This window comes from Periophthalmus magnuspinnatus, chromosome 11, assembly GCF_009829125.3.
Source record: "Periophthalmus magnuspinnatus isolate fPerMag1 chromosome 11, fPerMag1.2.pri, whole genome shotgun sequence".
Lineage (NCBI taxonomy): Eukaryota > Metazoa > Chordata > Actinopteri > Gobiiformes > Gobiidae > Periophthalmus > Periophthalmus magnuspinnatus.
The window spans coordinates 10,044,134-10,068,972 of NC_047136.2; the positions used below are offsets into that span (position 1 = coordinate 10,044,134).

At 38.9% G+C, this 24,839-nt stretch overlaps 1 protein-coding gene across 2 annotated transcripts in view; it reads right to left on the bottom strand.

Annotated features, from left to right (window-relative positions):
- The window catches only part of trps1 (trichorhinophalangeal syndrome I), a 140,605-nt gene that overhangs the window by 57,668 nt on the left and 58,098 nt on the right, over window positions 1–24,839 (bottom strand). For both annotated transcript variants that reach the window (XM_033975580.2, XM_055225287.1), the window contains exons 3-9: window positions 19,367–19,969; window positions 18,829–18,944; window positions 12,740–13,310; window positions 12,016–12,227; window positions 10,244–10,418; window positions 9,929–10,163; window positions 5,985–6,762 (exon numbers count right to left, since the gene is read on the bottom strand). In XM_033975580.2, coding sequence (XP_033831471.1) covers window positions 5,985–6,762; window positions 9,929–10,163; window positions 10,244–10,418; window positions 12,016–12,227; window positions 12,740–13,310; window positions 18,829–18,944; window positions 19,367–19,969 — 2,690 coding nt within the window. The remainder of the gene's footprint in view (window positions 1–5,984; window positions 6,763–9,928; window positions 10,164–10,243; window positions 10,419–12,015; window positions 12,228–12,739; window positions 13,311–18,828; window positions 18,945–19,366; window positions 19,970–24,839) is intronic.

The window sequence follows — 24,839 nt, forward strand, 5'->3', positions numbered from 1 at the left end:
TGTAAAACATTTGGTCTGGCTCAGCTAATCACGTAGTACATAATATTTTAACTTGAACAAACTTATAAGAGTGGTGTAAACAGGATAGTTCGTAGTTAAATAAGAAGTTTGCTGGATGGCTTGTTCGTAAAAGTGCACTGTGTAACTTTTCAGGTGTGAATGAATGTGTCTGTCGCTACGGAGACAAGCAGATGACACCACCAAGCCAAGTATCAGGCCAGATCTGTGCAGAAGCGAGCCAAGTCACAGTAAGAATTCATGCTTTTCAAGGAACAAAGACTTCTTTAAGTAAATCAATGTTTTATAGATAGGTTTAATGCCATATTGAGGAACTTCCAGGCAATGAAGACAAGCAACCAACCACCAGAAAAGCGATATAGTGCAGCTTTAATATTTTCTTTAATTTGACTCTGAATGAGCCAGTCACAAAACATATTAAACACATTAAGACACACTCTAATAACCAACTTTGATCCTAAACGTCTCCAGCCAACTCACTTTCTGAATTTGCGTGAGCGGAAAATGCCAGGCTGCCACCTTCGCCGCTGCACACGTCGTCGCGGTAACAGGCGTCTCAAAGCAGCCTCGATGTGGCATAATGCTGTCATTTGATTTTCAAGCCAAACGTAATATATCCCCATAGCAGACAATGAGCCTGCTTGTGGACTGTCACTCTGCGTAAAGCCATGGACAGACCATAACTGTCGCATACTCCCATTAGCTTTAACCACATCTGTGTTTCCACCGACAAATGTCCCGGGACTCAAATACACACAGGGCACTACGACAGCAAACAGGTTGTCCGATTATGTTCCTGTTACACTAAACACAGCCACCATTTCATGCGCTGGTCACATTATGGAGAGGCAGGCTTTTTCCAGGAGGGCGCTGTTTATTTGAGTGTCTGTGCTGATGGGAAATGTGACTGCTGCACAAACAAACCGAGCGGCCCGCAATGGACAACAGTGTCTGTGTGAGGCAGAAGAGGTGGGGACAGGCTGGTGGACCTTATTCAACATGTAGGAGGACTGATCTTTGATGTCGGATATGTAGTGTAGTGTTAAACTGTGCATATTTTAAGTCATTTCTTTTAACTACTTACTATTAGACTGAGGTGTGACTGAAAATAAATTAAAAATAACTACACTTCATTTCGATAATGAGGAACAGTTAAAGTTCAATGGAGAGACTGGGTTTTTCTCCTGCTTCTGATCATTTACCGAATGTCTCTGCCAACTCTCTCCACATTTCACACTGCAGCTGTCTTCGGGGCAAAAAATCTTAAATAAATACATTAAAAAATAATAATAATAATAATGCATATCAAGTGTGTAATACAATTTCCAATAAATCATTTATTTCATTAATTTTCTCAATATTTATGACCATCTTTATTTCTTTCATTTTTTTTTTTTTTTTTTTTTTTTAAACTAAAGCAATATTCTGAATTTACTGAAACAGAATGTACATTAGACCTACTTTTGGTTCTTTATCCATCTGTTGAGAAACTGTTGGTCTGTATATTTTCTTTTCCACTCAAAAACTGAATGAAAAGTCTACAGTAGTACCAAACACTTGCCTGGCAAATCCAGAAAGACATATCTCTGTATTTTTTACACACAGATATCAGTCTGGTGACCCCGCCCTTAAGCCCAGTCAAACGAGATCATGCAATCAGATTTGATTTTTCAGCGACACAAGAGAAACGAAGGAGATCATTGGTCACCTATGATTTACAAATAAAATCTAATTTATCTCACCTCAGATTAACAGAGTTTAGTGTTTCGCTCATTGATTCTGCAGAAATCCGCAATGTTTTTCAGCCCCCTGTGATATATATATTTTTTCCTTTATTTTTTCCGATACAGGAAGACCATGCATGTCTCTGATTGGTTAATCCATCTGTCAATCACGCCCATTTGAAAACAGGCAGATTCACCGGTGACCAGACTCACATCTTCGTAATGTATAGAAAAATGTGTATTTTGGATTCCAGGAAAACCAAAAACTGCTGCAATATAACATACAACAGTCTTTCAATATATATAAAATGTAAAATTACAAGCCTCGATATATGATAGAAACTCCTATTTAAGTGTCTATGTTGGTCACACACACACACACACAAATGCTTTGGTTGTGCTTCATCAGCTCTATAATTTCCTGTAGCGGATATAACGCAATGTAAAATTATCAGCAGTGAAAATAAGTTCAATTCATGCTTTAATTTCCTTACAAAGCACACACACATACACACACACACTTCCTCACACACACTCCCTCGCACACACTCCCTCACACATCCAGCGAATGCCAATGAGAACGGCGATCGCAGTGGAGAGGAAATAGAAAGCAAAGTAATGAGAACTTTATGGAAATACAGCTATGTGTGTGTGTGTGTGTGTGTGTGTGTGACTGTGTTGTGCGAGTCTTAAACATAATTAGCTCCGTCGGGCACAAATGTAAACGAGGGGAACTTAAATGAAAGTCTCTGTGATCTGCCTTAGCCCACATTGAGTTTATCTCCCAGAGTCGTCTCTCAAATGGATCCCAATGTCACGCATGGGGCTGTCGTAAAAGCCCTGTGGTTTTAACTGTGGCAATATGACCACATAAGAGGAAAAACAATGACAAATCCATACTAAAAAGTTGCTATGCTATGAAGAACAAAGCGGACTAAGTTATGTTCAAATTTCATTATATAACCCCCCTAAAAACATCAATTAAGTGATGAAATATTTTCCAGTTTTATGATATGCTGAAATCTGATACTGTTCCCAAAACTGATTGCATTTCACGTAAAAACCTGCAAACCCCTTTCGCTCATGTCCGTTTATCTGCGTAACTATAAGATCCTTGAGCTGGAATTCACTTTGAAATCTCAATCTGGACTTTGTTAGATGAGCTAAACTCTGAGTTGAATCACATATGTCCACATGTTTCATTGTGGGACCTTTTCAGACCCAGAAAACCACTATTACTCAAAACGTATCCCGTCTCATTTATAAACTCCAACATCAACCCGGCTTTTAGTTCAATTTCTTTTCTAAACCTCATAAGCTTTCTGTCCTCGTCCTCAGTCAAATGGCCCGTAAATAACATTTCAGATGGCAAACATGTCCTCAATGTAATAAATCACTATAAAAACAAAGCCAATAGCAACGCAATGTCTCAACGCGCCAACACTATGCGGCAATTATAGATCAGGCCTTTCAAAAGAAAATATTCCTCTCGCTACAAAGTGATGCCCTAACCAGAATACTAAAGATGTGATCGTGTGTGTGGTGCAGTTATGTATCGATCTCGACGAATCAGGTGAGACATCCTTTGGGAAAGACGAGAAGGGAAAGGGAAATATGCGAGGGTCAATGTTCGGTATAAAGGTGTTTCTGTTGAAGTGGTGTGTTTTGTAATAGCTAATAACTTGACATTGCAATTATTGTCATGTTAAGTTGTATTTGCGTGTTTACTTTATATCAGACGAAAGGAGTTTATCAGATATTTTAGCTTCAAGAGGATTTCTGATTTTCCTATTCACAAAGTCCAAAATATCCCAAAGTCAAAATCAGTTTTTTGGCGATTTCTTCTGATTTCAAGTACTACTCGAGCAGAATACTAAAAGCATATCAAACGGTAGGGTATCCACTTGGGATTGCAAAATGAAAAAGAAAAGTAATCGTTGGAAGAACTGGAAGAACTGTAGGTGCCTAACACAATTTCAAAAAGGATATTTCAGATTTTCTATTGTCACACTTACACACCTCATCTTTTTCACTCCCTGTGTTCCTCCATCTTGGATCTTCAACCTTTCACCTACTACCACATGATTTCCGACTTGTTATTTCCGAAGAGTCGATATGTATCATGGGCGGGTTCACCTCTTAGAATTCAGTCTCGTGTTTGGGTTGCGTCAAAGGCTGAATTTAAATTGAACCAAGCTCCTATCTCTCTTTGCCTGCGTGTGTGGCTTTAAATATCGATGATCCTTTTAGCTCCCCTCCCTGAAATGAGTCAGCCTAAGCGCGTGTCTTGTACTCTTTTTCTTGTGTTAAGGTCTTAAGGTTTAGGCTTACAATTAACTTAACTTGTATCTGCGATGGTCAGGGTAAGAGCCGGGTGCTTGGGAATGTATTATGATAATGAATGGGCCGACAGTAAAATGAATGCTCGTAGGATCGGAGTGTGTAGCTCGTGTCAGTGGGAGCTGTGGGGAATAAATATTGTGTTGTGAAGAAAAAGAGGAAGCAAAGGCCATATCTTATGAAGCCATTAGAGTAATAAGTCTTGTCTAGTTTGTGGTCCTCGGATGAGTTATAAAAGTGTTTGTGCCTTCCTCCCCCCTACGCACACACACTCTCAATATACGACTTTACGGATGCATTAGTTGAAGAGAAAAATAAAAAAAATCGAATCTTATAAAACCGTAAAGCACTGCAGAAAACACTTTGAATTATTAGTTGAGTAATTGTTTTAAAAATAGCTAGATTTTTATGACGGGACAACAAATAAATCAGGCGGTATGCATCTGAAACTTTATGATGATGCTATTGTACCACTGCACAGAAAAAGCCAGCGAAAAGCAAACTGTCAAAGTTTATAACTGTTATTTTAAGATCACAATGAAATTTTGCAGATCAAATCAAATGTTAGTATTCTTAGTATTCATGGGATGGGTGAGTCACAGGGCTGTTTCTTGTTATAAATGCCATTTGATGACTTTATACAAGCCAAAATGAAGATATTATGTTTTGAAATGACAACAGCTATGGCAACAGTAACATTTTTATCACTGGATGTGTCATCTGCATACGGCGCAATTAGCTCTTTTAATTACGCAATTGCTACCTTGCGTAACTTCATTCTACACCCAAAAACTCTGCGAAGTTGATCATTCAGAGAAAAACGGGCTGAAAATCTTTCGCCGTTATTCTCGTCTGCAGCCCACATACTGCGACGCTTGAATAAAAGTAGTAGACCCTTCATTATCATCATTATGCTCAAAACTCCAGCTCCGAATCCGTCGTTCTTTCTATTTGGTCTTTTATCTGTGTGTGAGTCACTGCACCTCTTCATATCATTTTTCGATTTTTTGTTCTCACGCATTCCTCCCGACTACAGACACGCACTGCCCCACCCTCCATAATGAGTTAACCTCTTGTAGCCCCACCCAGCGCGCTCTGCCAAGACACTGCCACCACCACAAACAGCAGAAATGTATAAATCCACTATAGAGACTCATATGGCACACTGCAAACTAACCGCTCACACTTAATACGAGCGCGAGTTGCTGCCCTGGCATTTTATAGGTCTAATCTGATCTAATGTAATAATAGCCAATAAGTATGAAGAACTGGGTAACCACAGTCTATCCCTGTGCGTCGTGTCATGACATCACTAAAGTGCAAAGTATTGTGGGTGATGGCTGAATGACAGGTGGCTGTTTCTGTATTTGCGACACCGCTGGCATGACAACGGGCGGGTTTTGCATTAAAAAAAGGAGCCAAATATACTAAAAGTGACCAGCGATACTTGTGGGAAAGGAAATGATGTCTGTAAATTGTACCCACGGACAAAGGGGCCACCCAGGACTGATCTTGATCTGTGTTGATCAGTGCTTTGAGTGGGCTGTGAAAGCTCGCTACATGACGCCCCATCCTCACATCTGATTCAAAGAAAAGATGATCAAGGCGTAATAATAGCGACGCTTTGATGGCTAATGCTCTCGACGGGTACACCGAATATAAGGTAGTACAAAGGCCCTGATTCAATAGACTGAAGAGGACACTAATTGTTATATATTAGATTTTTTTTTTTTAAAGCTAAGTGGAACAACTCATGAAGAAACATTCCATTTTCATAAACATTTCAACAGTATTAAGCTATTAATCTAATCAAATAAACCTACATTTGTCACATCAGAGTGATAGGCTGGACAAAATATGAAAGAAGTGTACAGGGGGAGTATGTTTTTCAAAATGTCCTACCCGTAGCAGTGACTGGGACTCCTCTTTCGCTGCGGTCTTGCCCTCTTGTCCGCCACTCCCTCCGGTTCCGCCTCCTCCTGCAGCCCCGCCTCCAGCCGCCGTCGAGAACTGCTGATTGGTCATTTGCTTCTCTCCTGCACCTCCGCCTGCCCCTCCTCCACCTCCCGACCTTCCTCCTCCGTACAGTTTGGCTTCTCCCAAAAACACCTTAGAATCTCCCATGAATGCCTTTGTGTCGCTCAGGTAGACCATACTAGGTGAGCCTCTTTTGGATTGTGGTGAATCGTGATTGGGCGAGACAAACGACAGCGATAGGCTGCTTGGGAAGAGGGACGGGCTGCCGCTTCCCGGTCGAGTTTCGGGCCCTATTCGGTCCTTGGGCACCCAAAGCAGACCGTGTGCCTGCTCCCCACCTCTCTCCCCTGTCCCCCTCGTGTCCGCTATCACCCATCCTTTCTCTCTCTCCTTCTCCTCACCACTTTCGCTTTTGACCATGCTCTCCTCTCTGCCCCCCTCTGCCAGCCTTCCCTCGGGGGGCGCTAGAGAGTAAAGCAGCCGGATATCGCCCTTACTCTCCTCTTTAATGGCTAATGTAGAGGGGGCCGAACACCCGTTGGCTGAGAGAGTTAGAAAAGGCGTGAGGGAAGTGGCTAAGGGGGAGGAGTTTAGGGAGCGGGCGGAGTCGTGGCAGTGGGCGGAGTTAAAATGGTCGAGGAGAGCCGTCGAGTCGGGGGCAGTGAAGTCGCAGCGTCGGCAACGGCAACACGCATGGACACGTCTAGGGGGACATAAAAAAGAGAGCAATCATTACAAAATTGTCAGTGTATTTAATTTCTGTTGTAAAGGTACACTATGTAACTTTTCTGAAAGGAGGTTTGTCTCTAGGCCTGTGACAATAATACATTTTGAAGTTCGATATATTGCTGAAGTAAATATAGATGATAAACGAAAATATTGAAACTAATTTAGGCCAATGACACAATAACCCAAGAGCAGATTTAAGCCACAAAAAACATGTTTTAACAATATTGTAGATTTAGAATAATGATCTCCAATAAATAAAAAGCAGAACAAAACATTTTAGTCCTTAGTTTGCATCTGTAATGAATTATAGAAGTTATTAATTCAACTTTTTGTGGCTTAAATCATATCGTACATCCAAAAAATTATGCAAAATGTCCTAGTCGTGCAAAGAAAATACGCACGATAAATACCCACAGACCTACTTATGTCCATGCTTTACCTGGAATTTTGCCTAGAATTTTCCACAGTATGGCATTAAACGTATGTACAGTCTCACCTGACAATTACAGCTAAAAAACTCGTAATTTGTACAATGAGTAGGATCGCCTTTCCATAGATCTAAGTTGTAACTTCTCAAGCGCCAACCGTGCATCATCCTTATGACAGACTACACACCTACACAGTATGAACAGTTATTATAAAATGAAGGAGCTGTTGTAGCACGGGCAATAAACACTACAATTTAAAACTTAATAATGACTTTTAATGCTCTTTATGGTTATTGCTGCATAAGAGAATTATAGAGACTTATTTTTCTCTGAGGACTACACTCGATTTGTTCTAACTATTCAGGTAAGCCAAAAGCGTTGCCAAACTGTGACTCACGTTCTGTTAAATCACACTGAGTTAGACAAAAAGTGGAGAATGTACATTAATCTGAAAAGCAAGAAATGAATCATCGTTAATATCAAACTAGCCGTGTCTATGGAGCTTTGAGCTATTTTGGTCCATATAGCGACACGTTTGTAGATGCAAAATTCAAAAGTGACTCCGCATGTGAAAGAAAGCCTATTTAATCCCTCTTTTGGATGATTATTATTATTTAGTATTCTTCTCAGAGTGAGAAAAATGGCTCCTATTTTTCCTTCTTATCCTTTGCAGTTTTGTGACAGCAGGAACACTCGATAACAAAACAAAATAAACAAGATAACTTCTACACATGAAGCCCAGTGCTGACATCTTTCTATTTTCAGCAGCCATTTTGTTTGACAGTTTTGTTTAGAAATGACAAAACAAATTTCAACAAATGACACAAAAGATTTGCATATTCAAAGCTGTCTATGAATACATTCTTATCATTTGCTCGATGTAACTGCTTTGTCTTACAGAAAATGCCCTAGACAAAAAGAGATTATTTAGATGTAAGTGGAAAGAGGAATACTGGATAGCTAATAGTAAGTACAGTATGTATCTCAAAATATTAGCCACTAAATTTATATATTTTGTTTGCATTCTTAAATATAATTATATCTCACATTATTATTATTATTTTATTGTTTCTTTTCTTTTTTTCTTTTTTTACATACTTCTACTCTGCAGTATAATAAAGTTAAAGGGCCCATATTACCGTAAATTTCGGACTATAAGCCGCTACTTTTTTCCCACGCTTTGAACCCTGCGGCTTATACAACAGTGCGGCTAATTTATAGATTTTTACTGCCTAACGGCCACTGGGGGACACTCTAACAGTAAATGCAAAAGTGAGACATGGGGAAAGATTATGAACTGATGCTTTTCAGGCACGGTTTAAAAAAAAGAAAAGAAAAAAGCGTTTCCTAAATTAAAACTAAAAAAACCTTCTGTGTACCATCTTTCTGTGTAAATATCACATGTTACAGCACAAAAACCTGCGGCTTATATTCAGGTGCGGCTTATATATGTACAAAATAGATTTTCTTTTCAAATTTAGCTGGTGCAGCTTATATTCAGGTGCGCTCTATAGTCCGAAATTTACGGTACACTATTTTCTGATCTATGTTATAATGTTGTTTCCTCATCAAAAACATTTGAACTAAAAACACTCAAACATGTGTGAACGAAACGAAACACAACTCCGGATATGTTTTTGATGAGGTAACAACACAAGAGTCAATTTTGTGTAATATAGGACCTTTAAATCCTCTTTTGAAACTTGCTACTTAGGATTAAAGGATTATCTGAAATCTATATGTCTTATTCTATCCAATCTGATCAGCTCATATCTGGCCTTATCACCTCTGATTGGATTTCATCTAATCTCGTTTTGTCTCGGGGGCAGAGTGGGTGCTACTTATTAAAGTAGTGCAGTAATGTCATGTTAATCATTTCATGTAGAATTGCCCATAGAGATATCCATTTGTCTTAGTTATGTGTTCATTACAGACAATTGCACAGCTCACATGTAATTATCCTCAAACTCAATGAAAAGTTAAAAGAAAAATAAGTTACAATTGACTTATTTTGACTTATTTAAGATTTATTTGTATTTTTTACCATGAATAATCAAATATAGGGAATCAATTTTGGCATTTTGCATTTGTGTTGTGGCAAAGCTTAATGAGTGTGTCCTAATGAGGGCGTGAATGGACTTAAAAACCGGCCCATCCCTGCTTTTGTTCACATTCCCTTCATGTCTTTTCGCTCCACCATTTTCTGGTTCTGCCTCATTCTCAACTTCTTGAAAACAACATTAAATTTCTGATTGATTCAAAGCTGAAATCCTTCACTTTGTCAGGCAATAGTTTCAGCATTTTCTTTCATAATGCATGTTCAATCAATACTGTATGAATTTCAGACTATAAAAAGTTAGAATACAAAGTTACTTGTCAACTCTTATGCCTTTGACTCCAAGTTTCCAGTTTAATTACATTTGAGAATGAGAAAAGTCAATAATTACATAACGACTATGTGATAAAAAATGTACTTTTCATCACGTACGTGGCATAAAAAAAACAACACTTAAAGCAAGCTACATATGAATAGGTCATATTTAGCGCAGTAGCAATAGGGACAAATGAGTTCTTATTATTATTATAGAAATTCAGTCTAATATAGTTTAAAATATGCGGCGTTTATAGGCTGTAAACACTGTAAAACTCTATTAGTTGTGTAAAGTCACTCAGCTCTACTCAGTTCTATGATTTATTCTAATTGCTACCCACCTGTAGTGTCTAAAAATCTCCTCCTCCACCTCTGTGATGAAGTGACATTTTGTGCAGGAGTACTCCCTCTCTCCCCCTCTCCCTCCCTCCTTCTCTCCCCCGACATCCTCCTCTGCTTTGACATGAGGCGACACCCCCTTCAGGCTGGTGACAGTATGGCAGCTCTCGTAGTGTTGCAGCAGCACGTCAATGTCGGTGGTGGCAAAAGCGCACTGGTCACATAAGTGCGTTACTCCTGGGAGCACAGAGAATCATGGGAACACACGTTATAGCAGGAAATAACAGACTGGCATGTATTGGTTTAACTTTTAGTACCTTGTGTGACCATGGGATGTGCTGTGTTAGTGGGGTCGTTTCGGGGGTTAGGAGGGGTCAAGCTCGGTGAAGTGGCAGGCTTTGAACCAGCAGTGTCCTGGGGTTTGGTGGACTGGGGAAACTTAGAGCAGCATTTAGAGCAGGTGGGCTTCCGACAAGCAAAAGGATGGGACACCTAATGGGAGAGATAACATTTGTGGTGTGAGTGGATCGTTCTCATGCTTTAGTTTGGGAAAAGAAAACAGTGCTTAAAATGTATGTCATCATGTCTGTGGAGATCTTAAGCAACTCTGTAATAAAATAATGATCTCTATAAGACATTTAGATGCTGAGATATTCTGAGTTTTCAATAATAATGCAACTATATCAACAGTATATTAATGGCCACGAGTTACACGATTTCAACGATATCTTTCAGGGTCGAGCTCACTTCTTAAACGTTGTTGGCCGTCTGCTTTGGAGATGTTTGGGTGTCATCAAGGCAAAACGGTGACGCTTAGACCTGTCACGATAACAAATTTTGAAGCCGATATATCGCTACAGAGAAATATTGCGATAAACGATAATATTGAAACTACTTTATGCCACTAATTAAGACTCAAATAATGCAGGATAATCACAGTACAGTGGTCCCTTGTTTATCTTTCAGGTTACGTTCTAAAAATAACCTGCAAATCTGCGAAGTATCAGCTTTATTTTTTACAGTTATTCTATATGTTTTGCAGCTGTAAAACCCCTCACCACACACTTTATACACTTTTCTCAGACAGGCATTAACATTTTCTCACATTTCTCTATTCGGAGGCGCCTTTGTCGGGGCAGAATGTTTCATCAACATTATTGGTTTTGTCGGGGAGAAAACGTGCAAATATACAGCACTTCAGAGTCACACTACGATCGAATATTTATGTCAGTTTGTCTGAACACATTCTGTACTGTACAGGAAACACGGCACGGAGGAGACTGATGTACAATGGTCTACAGGCTCTCAGCCAATCAGGACGCAGAACACAATGCACGTTCATAGACTGTAAAAAAAAAAAAAATCCGCGAAATAGTGAGACCGCGAAAGGTGAACCACGATATAGTGAGGGACAACTGTAAACAATTTTTAAATAGACAGTTTCATTAAAAGACATTAGCTGCAACAAGTAAATAGCAAACGGACAATAAAAATACCCCAAATCAAACCCCACTTTTACAAAGAAAAAGTACTCATGATAAAAATTTAGCCCCAAATATATTTTTCCAGTTTTCATACATTGAGTCTATACAGTAATTATCGTGACAGGCCTATTGATACTATTGTTACATGAAATAATAATATTACTGTTGTTTTTGCTTCATTTGTCAATTTTATTTGAAATTCACTGTATTTTACTTTGGATACTATTTACAAACCATCTCAAGATAGTTTTATGTTAAAATGAGGGTTGTATCCAGCGGGTCCATCAAAGAAGTGGCCGATATTTATAATATGGATGTGCATCATTAGCTGTTAACAGGCTTGGTTTTTCCTGTTAACTGTGTATTTTCAACAGCTACAACCACAACACTTGGCAGCTGGTACAGAGGCGAGTGGGAAGTCTGTGGCAGTATTTGAGGAAGCAAGGGACTCTAAACAAAACTGGAAATTTGAGTAATTAACTTAACACTTGCTCATATTACTACATTGCATTTCCATTTCCCCCAACAGAAAAGCTATGAGTTTCCTTCCATGTAGTTAGCAAGCCAATATTATTTATTTTCCAGTGTATTTGCAGTAATCTCACCTCCCCCAGGTGCTTTTGCGGCTGACACAGGCCCTGAGGACAGTACATGCAGTGTTGAATGCAGCAGCGGTGGATGGAGTGGTTGTGCTGGTAGTGGAGCAGTAAAGGTGCTACCACGATCACATCCGCGCTGTGAGCCATGGAGTACCGGAAGTCACATAGCTGACAGTTGTAGCTGGTTACCACGGCGTCGGGGTCACTGCTGTTTGGGTCTGATGGGAAGAAGCGAACAAGAATGAAGGATAATAAATAAACCAGAATTATATTACTGAACACGAAATGCTGAGAAGTGAAAATAATACTACAGATTGTCATTAAAACAATAAAATGTGATGGATTATTAGACAAGACCTAAGCTAGGACTAAAACCAGCCTCATAGTCTTCAAAATGAGTGTTTAGAGGAAGCTATGCAACTATATTTCAATTCAGTGTATCACAGTTACCTTTGACAATAGGCTGGTTTGTGTGGTCCAATCCAAACATAGTTATAATTCTGAATGGATTTAATTCTAAAGAATTAACCACAGTTAGTTAAAAGCAGAAATGCAAATGGTAGGTGGTCCAGACATTATGACTGCACACTCGTATGACTAATCATCATTTGTCATAACTGCATATCACTTTAACAATAGTCATTTTGGGATAAGCAACGGTCCATTGATCTTAGACGAGTCCCACATCAGGAGCCATAACAGTTTCCTATTCATTCTCGTGTTTCATTACCTTGGCTGGTGCTGGTTGGATTGGATGACCCATCTTTGCGAGTTTTGGATGCCACATGTTCTCCGTCCCTCCTCCTGTCTCGCTCTGTCCCAGAGGGGCTACAGTTCTTGTGTCTTTGCTCGTAATGCTCGATCAGCTTCGACGATCCGCCCGCCCACTCACAACTCCAACTGCAAGACTTACACCAATAATACGCCTGCCCCCCTCCGCGGCCCACCTCCCCTGTCCAGCCCGGGGAGTCGCTACACGCCGTAACTGGAACAGAGTATCCCACCAAAGAATCATCCTCGGACCTCACAGCCACTCGCTCCGCCCCCTCAACGATCTGACCCCGCCCCTTTGTCAGGCCATCATGAGCTGCCATGTTGTTGTTGTTGTTGTTTGACATTAAAGGTGTCGGGGGCGGGGTTTTGACCTTATTTGGATGTGAGGAGAGGAAGTGCTGTTCAAGTTCAATGGAGTTGCTGCCCATATATGTGAAGTTGCAGAACTTGCAGCGAAAGTACTTAGTGTTGCCCTGGCAATCTGACGTCTTCCGGCCAATCCCGATCAGCGTTCCACCGAGCGTCACCTGTTGGTAGGAAGAAAAAAATAAGTTCAATAAATAGTTTGTTTATATTGACCAGTCTGTGAAGTGCCGAGCCGTCATGAACGTTTCAGGTGCACTATGTAACCTTTTTTCTGGTGATGTTGCACAATATGGCATTACATTTATTTATCTTCATGGAGACAACGCAACTCCAAGTTACAGGTCAGATCGGCGGAGAGGCGACACCGCTTAAAGTTAGAATACATGTTTTTTTTTAAGGTATTTCTGAGCAATAAAACAAACTTGTAGTTGAATTAGACCTTTCACAATAACAAGTTTTGCAGCACGATATATTGCTACAGAGAAATATCGCGATAAATGATAATATTGAAACTACTTTATGCCATTAATTAAAATTGAAATGATGCAAGATAATCCCAAAGAACCATTTTTGTTAAAAGACATGAGCTGCAACGAATAAATAGCAAAATGTACCACTAATTAGCCATAAAAGGGATTATTTGACCGTCCACAGCTCAAATCTTATCATATTACAACAAAAATACCCCAAATCTCCCCACTTTTGCAAACACAAAGTACTCACGATAAATATAAAAAATATATTCAGATCAAGTCAATATAGTAATTATCATGACAGGCATAAGATATAGCTATTGCTTTGCCTGGAATCTTACACAGTATGGCATTAAATATGAGAAAAGTTACCTTATGAATCTGTAAATATATAAGGAGCTGCAAACTTGGAAGGAGACAATTTGTTTTGGCAACCTCAGGCAGGAAAGTATAAGTCAGTGTTGATAATTAGTCCAACAATTACTGTCAGTTGGCTTTATTTGGGTTCAAACAAAAGCTCTCTTATTATCCCAGCAGGTTTACTATTTTAAGTGCTTATTAAAAGTGATGCATTCAACAAATCTGACCTTTTTAATTCACTGTAGAAACTGATAACGAGACAAGACGCCACAAATTACAAAAGTGCCTGTTGAACTCACACGGAGTCAGGAAAATGGCTTATTTTTCCAAACTATGCAACTAGATACCACTGTGTTCTTCACGTTTTCGGCATTACTGTGTGTGAATAATGGCCCAGGAGGTTTAGAAGACAACATTATATATATCTCCATGTATCTGTAGCATTCTTACGCACTCCAATTGGCCTGAGTTGACTTAGTACAAGTATTCCGTGCATACTGGTTCACTGGTAAAATGAATGTATTCCAAAGAGGACCTCTGGAGCTGTTAATCATGGACTCTTATTTTTATGATCTTGCAGTGATTTTTACGACGGCATTTGTCACCTGCGGCATTTATGACTGTCTGTGTTATTCTATTATTTCCATAATTCATTTTTACTCACAATTTCTATCTTACTTTTTAAAAAATTGTATGTAGGCCTGTCATGATCATTACTTTATCGAATTATCGTTCAATATATGAAAGCGGCAACGATATTTTTTGGGGTCAGTATTATTCAGTAGTACTTTTTCTTTGCAACACTGAGAAATTTGTGGTTATTTTTTGGCTATATGATAAGATTTAAGCTGTAAAAGGTTGAATTAATAACTTCTATGGCTCATTACACATGCAGTCTAAGAACTAAAGTATTTCTCTCTGTTGTTTACAATATTGTGACAAGAACATGAGCTGCAGCAAATAGATTTAGAATAGTTTTTGTGGTTTAAATCTGCTCTTGGGTTATTGTGTCAGTAGCATAAATGGGTTTCAATATTATCGGTTATCATCTATATTTACTTCAGTGATATATCGGACTTCAAAATGTGTTATCACAGGAATAATTGTATGTGATTCAAACTACTTATCGACAAGACTTTAACTGATCAGTGGAGCTAAAGCAAACTTTCCATTGTTTAACCGTTGCAATGTCATAATTCAAGTACTTTCAAATAGGCATGTCACTATAATTCCTATATCGACTTATCGTTCAATATATGATAAATGGAACAAGACATTTTGGGGGGCAGTACTTATCAAGAGTACTTTTTCTTTGAGCAAGTGGGGAATCCTTTGCTATTTTTATGTACTACAATAAGGTTTGAGCTGTACAGGGTTGAATAAATTACTTCTATGAATCATTATAGATGCAAACTAAATACAAAAGATTTATTGGAGCTCATAATATTGTAAATTTAGTAGTGTTTTTTTCACATAATCCATGTCAATATTATCATTTATCATTGATATTTTTTCAGCAATATATCGCACTTCAATATATTATATATACTGAACCCTGACCAAAAAAATAAATATACATGTTCATTTTTTTTTTTTTTTGTTAAGTTGTTGTAGCTCATAATATTGTAAATTTAGAATAGTGTTTTCACATAATCCATATAAATATTATCATTAATCCTCGATATTTTTTCAGCAATATATGGCACTTCAATATATTGGATAAATTGAACCCTGACCAAAAAATATATATATATACATATACTTATTTTTTTATTAAGTTGTGTAGATGAGTGATATACATTAAAATTCAACTGCACATTACATGATGATCAGGACAACAATTTTGAAGTGTGATATATTGCTGAAGTAAATATAGACAATAAACGAAAATATTGAAACCAAAACATAAAGCAGAGTAGCTTGCGTCTATATTGAGTCATAGAAGTTCATAATTCAACCATCTACAGCTCAAATCTCACCGTAGAACAGAAAAGTAACCAAACATACAAACTAGTAGTACAAAGAAAAAGTACTCACCCAACAATAAGTGGATATAGTATTTATCGTGACAGGCCTAGTAATATTATGATCGGTGCAGATATAAATACACAAAATAAAGATAAACAGAGAAACAGAGGATAGGGAGAGAGGGGAGTTAGATTGTTTGAAAGGAGTCCCACTAAAAGAGACATGATGAGGGACACAACTGGATCAGACAGACAGGGAATACAAAAGTACATTCATGTGTCTGACAGCTGTTTTATTAAACTGCCCATTACAACCACTGTTCACAAATCTTTTCTCTGCGTCTCCATTTCTTTCTCTCCATCTCTATCTCCTCTGCTCCTCGCCCCCTTTCTCACTTTTCTCGCAATCTCATTGGTTAGCGCGGGTTCCCGTCTCAGCAAATGACAACATGGAATTTTCCAAACGTGGGCGGGAGACAGAGAAGGCGAGAGAATAGAGAGCTCTTTCATTGGTTTTTTTCATCGACTTTCACTTTTTCAGCGTAATGACGATTTAAGCCCACTGGATTTTCTATTTCTGACTGCGTGTGTGTGTGTGAGTGTGTGTGAGTGTGTGTAAGTGTGTGTGCTGCTGTGGCGTTTACTGGATATGACTCGGACCATACCAGGCCCTGGTTTGAATAAAAACCTTTTTGACTTTTGTGCTCTTTCTGCTTTTTCAGATTTCCTCTCACTTGAATCTTGGATCGTAGTTTTGGAAGCTCAGCAAATTTCTGCTGCTCATGACACACCCAAGTTTCACATAATTTTATATTGATCAGGTTTAAATAATGACCCTCTGAGGGAAGAATGACTTGGAGTTGTGTTTGAGATAGAATTAAACAATAGTTAAAGCAACAGCATGTAACATTTTAGCCAAAAATAGACTAAAATAAAAGTTTTTTTCCCATTTTTTGTTATGTTTAGAGCACAGAAAAACATGTGTCCTTACTCGAAGTGAGCTTGCATCTCCACAAACTTGACTCTTATTGATGAGGGGGGCATGCTGCTACTTGTTTAAATGTCAATGTTGGCAAAATCGTTCACCGTATGGCATAAAACATGTCTATCTCCATGGATAATGTTCCGAAGTATGGTTTGTACTTTCTGCAGGTGTCGTGCCATGCCAAAAAAGTTACACACTGTATTTTTATAGAGAATGTCTGGTTTCTTAAGTGAATTTGTACAGTTTGTATTGACTATTTTATATTCCCTACCATACCCCCCCAAAGGCACACAAGCATCAGTATCAGGGTATACATTTGCATATAATGTCTTATTTGTTTGGGACCAACAATAAAAAAAGTCAACTTTGTTTTATCTTTTGTGCTGTTTTCCTCAGGCTTCACCGCAGCAAATCCTCCATCTCACCTCACCCTCTACATGCCCTGCCCACACCAGCCTCCTTCATCTGGCTCTTTCACTGCAACTATAGATCTCCTCTTTGGTCTTCCTTTCGCCCTAAACTTCGAAATTGATTTTTCAGTAGATTCACTATCCTGCTTCTTTGTACCTGTCCAAAAACATCTCAATCTGGCCTGTATGACTATATGACCATCCAACTAGTGCTGCGTGCCAATAATAGTTTCCGCTATAATACAATACTATCCTGGGAGAATACTGTAGATCTGATAAGCCATTTCACCCAAAAATGCACGATATAATCACCCAGCCCTACATCCACACTGCGCTTCATATTTAAACATTCTATTTTCTTTCGTACTCTAGGCTCACTTACTTTCTGAAATTTATTGGAGGAAAATAGGCTAGTGTTGTTCTTCGAATTTACTTTCCAAATACCTGCTTGTCCTCATAGACAGTTTTGTGGAAGTCTTTCAGAGAGGTAATAAAAAGCAACACAAGTTTGACAGCCATTCGGGGACAGAGCTTTATAGATGTGGAGGTAGGAAAAGGACTTGGCCATTAACAAAAAGCTTTATGGTTACAGTAAACAAACCTCTAAACACCTTCACTTCCCTTCAGTGTAAGTCAATAGACACTACCAAGATGCACTGCGCTGCGTTACGGTTCATCAGATGTTTTATTTGTTTTTATATTGTTGTAATAGCTCTCCTTTGGTTGTAAAAGTAAATAGGCGTTGCCGTTATAAGGTACATTATCTGCTTTCTTTAAAGACGCACAATGTAACTTTTCTGCCACCTGCTTGTCCCCGTGAAGATGTTATTGCTTTGCCTCGGATGTTCCACAGTATAGCAATAAACATATCTATCTTACATTTATACAGATACAGTTGTTTTTATTTATTAAAAATACCTTGAAAAACATGTCTTTTTACAGTGAGTGGGCACGCCTCTCCACAGATCTGAGCTGTAATTCGACCTAGTGGCGTCACCTGCTTGCCTCCATGGAGATAGATGTGTTAAATGTGATATTGTGCAATATTCTGAGCAAAAATAAAACATCTCCATGGTGACAAGTAAGCGAGAGGACCTGCACTAGAAAAGTTACATATTGCAGCTTTTTTCATCATTTAACTGTGTAATACAATCAGAATCATATGGAAAGTTGTTGACAGATACGTATGGGTCAGAATTTATTTTATAAGATAAGGTAAGAAAAAACAATGGGGAAACTCTAGGGTTGCAACGCACAGTTTAAAAGCAGCAAAAGAAAAGAAATAGGCAACAACACTGTGCACGTATGAAAAATAAAAATATATCCTGCTTGTACAAATAAATGATGAGCTTTGATTGACTCCTGACAATGACAATGGGAAAATATGTGTTTAGGAAAATAGATTTTATCATTAATAACCAAGAAAAACATTTGGAGGGTATTTTAAAGCACCCAAAATGGCAGCAGTTAAAGTGTGAACGCACCTGTACGTCGTATGTGCCGTTCAACAACACAGTCCTCTGCTGCTGGTTGAGGAGCTCTTGTCGGATCTTCCCCAAATCTTTGGCTTGGTTCCTCTGCCCCGGTCCCACCTGGATGTCTGGGGACATGAGCAACGAGAAGTTTAACACATGCTAAAGTAACAGTAGTGTGAAGATAGAAACGTCCTGGGTGATCGTGGCAGTTTAGTTTTCTTAAGTATAAAATAAATGACCACACTGTTTAAGACAGCTGAACTAATATTGTTGGAGGTAAGTCAGTGCAGTATTCATTTTGCAGTTAAGAAAAGAGATAAATGAAATGCATCTGGATACTTTTGAAGCCTTAATAAAAAGGCTGATGGCAGATATGTTGTCCATAATTTTTGTCAGAACTGATCTATTACATGTATATGTCTTTAATAAGTAACTAATAATTCATTTTGGTTGACTTATTGAAATATTTTGACACATCCGATTGTTTTTGGTGTAAAAACAATGAGTAGATACACTGTATTTCATTATTTTTGCCTGATTTTGTTACCTAGAGGTGTGTGGGGTGCCATATTGTGCAGGGCGAGGATGTGCGAGTCCAGCGCGGCGTCCTGTCTGGTGCGGTTGTGCAGACCCAGGTGGTACTTCCTGAAGTGCTTCACCAGGTCGGCGGGGTCGTTTCCATAGTAACCGTAACCGCACACGTTGCATTTGAAGTCCTGGAGTTTGGGAGAGGGGCTGCCGGACAGAGGAGGCGTATCTCTCATGACCTCCTCCCCCACTAAAACTCCTGCTACTTCCTGTCGGACATCTCCCTCGCTCCGGTCCGCTTTGTCCCTGTCTTCAGCGCTAACTTTGGATCGTGACCCTGCCGATCGCCTGTCTTCATAACCAATAGATGACGGCGATACGGACGAAGATACACATTCGCTCTCTCTCTCCTCCTCTTCCTGATCCTCGTTTGGGCCGGTCCTGAGGTGTTCCGAGGATTCCGGTTCGGATGGATGGGATATCCGGTCGGCCTCTGCTCCCACTCTGCCCTCCTCGTCTCCTTCATCTTCTTCCTCTCCTGTCGTCTTTCTCTTTCCCTCCTCCTCCTCTTCCTCCTCTCCTCCCACACTCCTGATAGGGGGATTCTTCTTCCTCACCATCTCTGCAAAATAAAAGTAAACTAATTATTGACGTGGCAAGTATAAAAAGTTTGAGATTGTTTTGTGCAATGTTTAATATATTGTAATATAAATTGTGTGGAAAAAATAGGATCATGACGTGATCTAGTTATTTTCCAACAAGGCACACTCCCATTGAATGCAGACTGGTTTACGTCTATAGGAAAATATGTAGGAAGAACTAAGATACATAAATTAACATGAAAACCTACCAAACAAATATAGAAATAGAAAATACAAAGAAATTCCAAAAGAAAGAAATTGTTGCTGTGGTAAAAAATATACTTTTTGTTCATTTATGTTCATTCATGTCCTAATTGGCATGTTAATATTGTGAAATGGGAAATGTAGAAACACACAATTCTTATTCCTAAACTTGCTCCTATTTGTGGGTTTCAGGAAAATGATTCCTTCCTGGTTTGAAGGATTTTGTTAGGACGTTTCCCCATCCAAAAGATATAATGTTTTGATTTGAATTGAGTTATTGCTATAACAATGAGGGACTGTAGCCATGCAAAACCCTTCAAATCAGGAAGGAATTCTTTGTCTGAAACCCATGAATACTGGCCCCTTCTTCAAATGAAACTAAGTCAGATTATAAATGGCCCATGTTAAAAATGTATGTACACTGTAACAGCAATACGTTCAGTGGAAGCCCTCCCTGTAAACTGTGGTTCAATAAAAAGCCCCCAAAAAGAGCAATGCCTGAGCCAACAATGCAGAATTACATGCCCAATTGTTTGACAATGATGTATTTGTACAATGCAGCTTTAATCCACTTTACAAACCCCTTTGAAAACACTGCAACAATTTTTAACCACAAACCTCGTCAAAGAAAAATCATTTGGATAAATCAAAAACATTTGACAGAATTCGGAGAAATATTTTGTGTGGAAGCTGCCAGGCTCATTGTATCTTTAAGGGCAACTCTTAGAAACTGGGAATCGTTTTATCGTTATGGAATCCATGCGTGAGAATCCTCCAGCACATAACCACATCAAAACCTAAACCATATCACAGAAACTGAAGGGAGGGGGTAGAGATGCTCCGAGGAAAACGCAGAAGATGTCCAACACGACCACATCAAACCCAGTGCCCCATATCACAAAGATGGATGAGCCAGGCGGCAGACTGCTATTCATTCTCTGCAATGCTCCCAAAACGTCTCATACATTCCTATTCTTTTCACCATGTCTACGCAAGCAAGTGCAGAAAGGGCATTTGACATAAAACCCTGGCTCATTTAGAATTAGGAACAGAACAAATCAGTGGCAACATTGACAGTACAGAGATATGAATCATTTAAAGCTCTATGTAACTTTTCAACTAGGCCTGTCATGATAATTAATGGCATAAAGTATCAAGTTTCAACCATAGATGACTAGGTAAATCAGCTTAATAACACATAACCAATACAGAATTGCAACTGAGGTTTTGGAAAGTCACTATCAGCAGGGCATCTGGTAAAAAAAAAAAAAAAAAAAAAAAAGCAGGCTATAGATGCCCAATGCATTACTATCATCAACCAGCAATCCATATGTTGATGATGTATGAGTTGGATGGATAAATGCAGTTTGCTCCCTATAACTCAAACCAAAAATGTCTTCTTCGCCACTGGTTTCCTGGCTCCCACATTCCCCGTGCTTCCCCTCAGCACTTAATCTGTGTCACCTTCTGCTCTTCAGTTTGGCTTTCATCCTCTCTGATCTCATACTTCGCAACGGAGGAATCTGCTAAACTACTAAAGGCCACATCTCACATTTATTGCAACATTATTTGAAATCATTCTAAATTAGCAAGGCAGAGGTATGTACACGTCTACTTCATATTTCAATTTGTTGGCCATGTCAAATGATTAACGTTTTTCCTTTGCGGGGCATTATATAACCTTCAACTTTTCAAATGTTAAAATGAATTATCCACGTAACTGTCATAATAATCTCATTTATTTCCATTTTTTTGGTCTGATTTGTTGTTATAATCACTACACATAAACAATAAACTTTCAAACTGTGAGAACTAATTATCCACAAGTCAAAGGCTTAACTCGTTGTCATAATTTTCATTTATTTTTCTATTTGTTCTGTCTTTTTTTCTAATCACTACACCAAATTATCAAATACACATGTTTTATGTTGAACCATAATCTTTCCTTTGTTTGAAAAGAGAACATTTGTGGTCTTATTGTTCACAGCGGTCGTGCCAAAGATGCTGTGTGTGTTTATCTGTGGTCATTTGGTTCATATTTGGTCATAAATACAGTCGCCCACATGCCATTACTGTGTGTGTGAAGTATCCGCACAATGCAACAAACCGATCACTTTTAGATCAATTCAAGATGAGGGCGCAGACGTTTTGTTTATATTTGTGATTCTTGATGAGTTGAATAAAAAGATAGCATGCGAGACATCACGATTTATTGTGGAACTGTGAGAGATAAAGGGCTATTGTTATTTACTGATAGTGAGCGTTCAAAGGCCCCACCAAAAGAAAGCCAGATGCACAATCTGATCCCAATCAAACCAATGCAAATCAAGAACCGAGCATTTACATTAAAGCCATCACTGTCTCCCCATTGTCCTCTTGAAATGATAAAATAAAAACTGTTTTCTCTCATCTTTGATTCACTGATGGAATGACTCATGGAGGTTTGTGTAACTAAAATGATTAAATGCGATGGGTATGGGAAAGCAAAATGATATGAGTTTGATTTCATAAAGATGGCCACATACTAAAGGAATGCAGATCTATTAGGCAACGTGGATGGAAGTAAATGAAGGATTTCACTGTTTGTTTCTGCCTCAATTATTGCAAAGAAGTAGAACGATTTTGAAAAAAAAAAAAATCGAATTCTTCTTACAAGCACTGCAATTGTTTTTTTTTTTAAATGAGATTCTGTTCAAAGTTCACATTTTAAACAGATTCTAAATAATTGACAAAAAGACAAAAATATGAAGTGACAAACTAATGAGAATTTTATTTTTAGACATGTTTGAACAGGGTTAGCAGCTTTATGCAGAATAACCATAGACTCAACATATAAACGGACATATCCAACGTGCTAACCGACGCGTTACAAACAGGAAGTGAGCATGGGCGCGCTTCCAGCTACATCAACTCTGGCTCGAATTCACTTTACATTATAAAACTGTCGCCCCTCTGTCCGTAACTGCTGCTGTCAGGCTCGTCATTTTCGTCTTAAAATATTCGTACTGACCCACTCTACATGATCCTAGTATTTTTATTCTGCTATTGTGTCCGTAACTCAAGATATGAACATTAATAACAGACAAATCAGGCGCCTTCTTTCCCCGAGGTCGCTCCCACTACCCTTAGCAACAGGTTTGATTGACAGCGTTGCTAAGTGAGACGCTACCTTCAACTGTTTCGCTCCTGATTGGCTCTTTGGTTGCTATGATACACGCAGTCGTAATTCCAAACATGGAATTAGGCTCCAAATCCTACAACTGCTCACCTCGATGAGCTTCATTTGACTGGAGCCGAACGCTGTGGGTGACGTCACACTCCCTTAGTCCACTTCTTTATACAGTCTATGAGAATAACAGAATATTTTTTGCTGTTTTTGGAGGAAATTATGGTACTTCAAAAGTGTTAGCCTTTGCGATTTGTTAATTGCGTCCATTCAAATTGAGATATTGATTCAGTCACGATTAATGTTGCTGTCCTACAACTAAGTATCAATTTCTCTTCATACAATAACTATAACACTAAAATTTGATAGTGAGATCCCTAGATAGCACTTTACCTCTTCTTTTTATGCTTGACCATTGCCACATCTATTAAAATAAAGTGATTTCTGTGTCTGGTGGGGCCCACGCCTTGAGCCCAGCCCTGGCACTGGGTCTGGAGACGGAGCAGAGGAAAATCTCATCAGATGCTCACCACACCCATCAGGATTCATCATTCACTGTGTGTGTGTGTGTGCATGTGTGTGCGTGTGTGTGCGTGCGTGCGTGCGTGTGTGTGTGGAAAACTACTGATCCAAGTGATGAAGCAACAGGCTGACATGACTGACCCCAGTGTGGTTCCATGTGCCCCTATGACACGTCAAAGATTTGAACAATTAAAAAAACAATTGTTGCTTTCAGGAATTCTGTGTAATTCTTTATAAACATTGGGCAATATCATGTCGTTCTGTGTTTATGACAACAGTATTTGCTGCAAAATGACTTTTACTGGTCTCTCAGGTGCAATCTTGCGAACGAAAATGAAAACTTACTACTTCTTATTCCTCCAAATAATTTTGTAACAAGCAACGAGGCAAAGATATAACCTCCCATAAATGTAAAAATCCATATTAGATTAGAGCCATTGCTGTTAGTGACATGGACTAATATTTGGACCTTGTGATCTTTTGTGACAATGAAAGATGCAATCAAAGAGGACATTAATGCTTCACTATGTCACCTTTACTTGAGGATGGCAATATGCTCCAAATTTCACCATTTTCTTGGTGCGGAACATTATTATTATTTTTTTTTATCACGATTCATGTAGACTTGGCATATTTATATTGCCTTGAAGAGGTCACTTACGTCACCAGATTCTTTTGAAATACATACTTCACTGCAATTGAAATCCACATGTCACAGCTGACCAATAGGAAACATGGGTGGGAAAATGTGCATTTGATTATTATTATCAGCATATCGCCCAGCCCTAGTTTGAAGCCACACCTATTCTTACTGATATGACTGTACAGCTGAATCAGACAGTTCTTCCAGTTGTCACTATCTGCATACATTATCTGCTGTTTACATGTGTTTGTTTGCATCAGGGTTAGAAGCACAGCCCTGTCCGCTCCAGGCTGTATACACAGACTGGAACCATTAC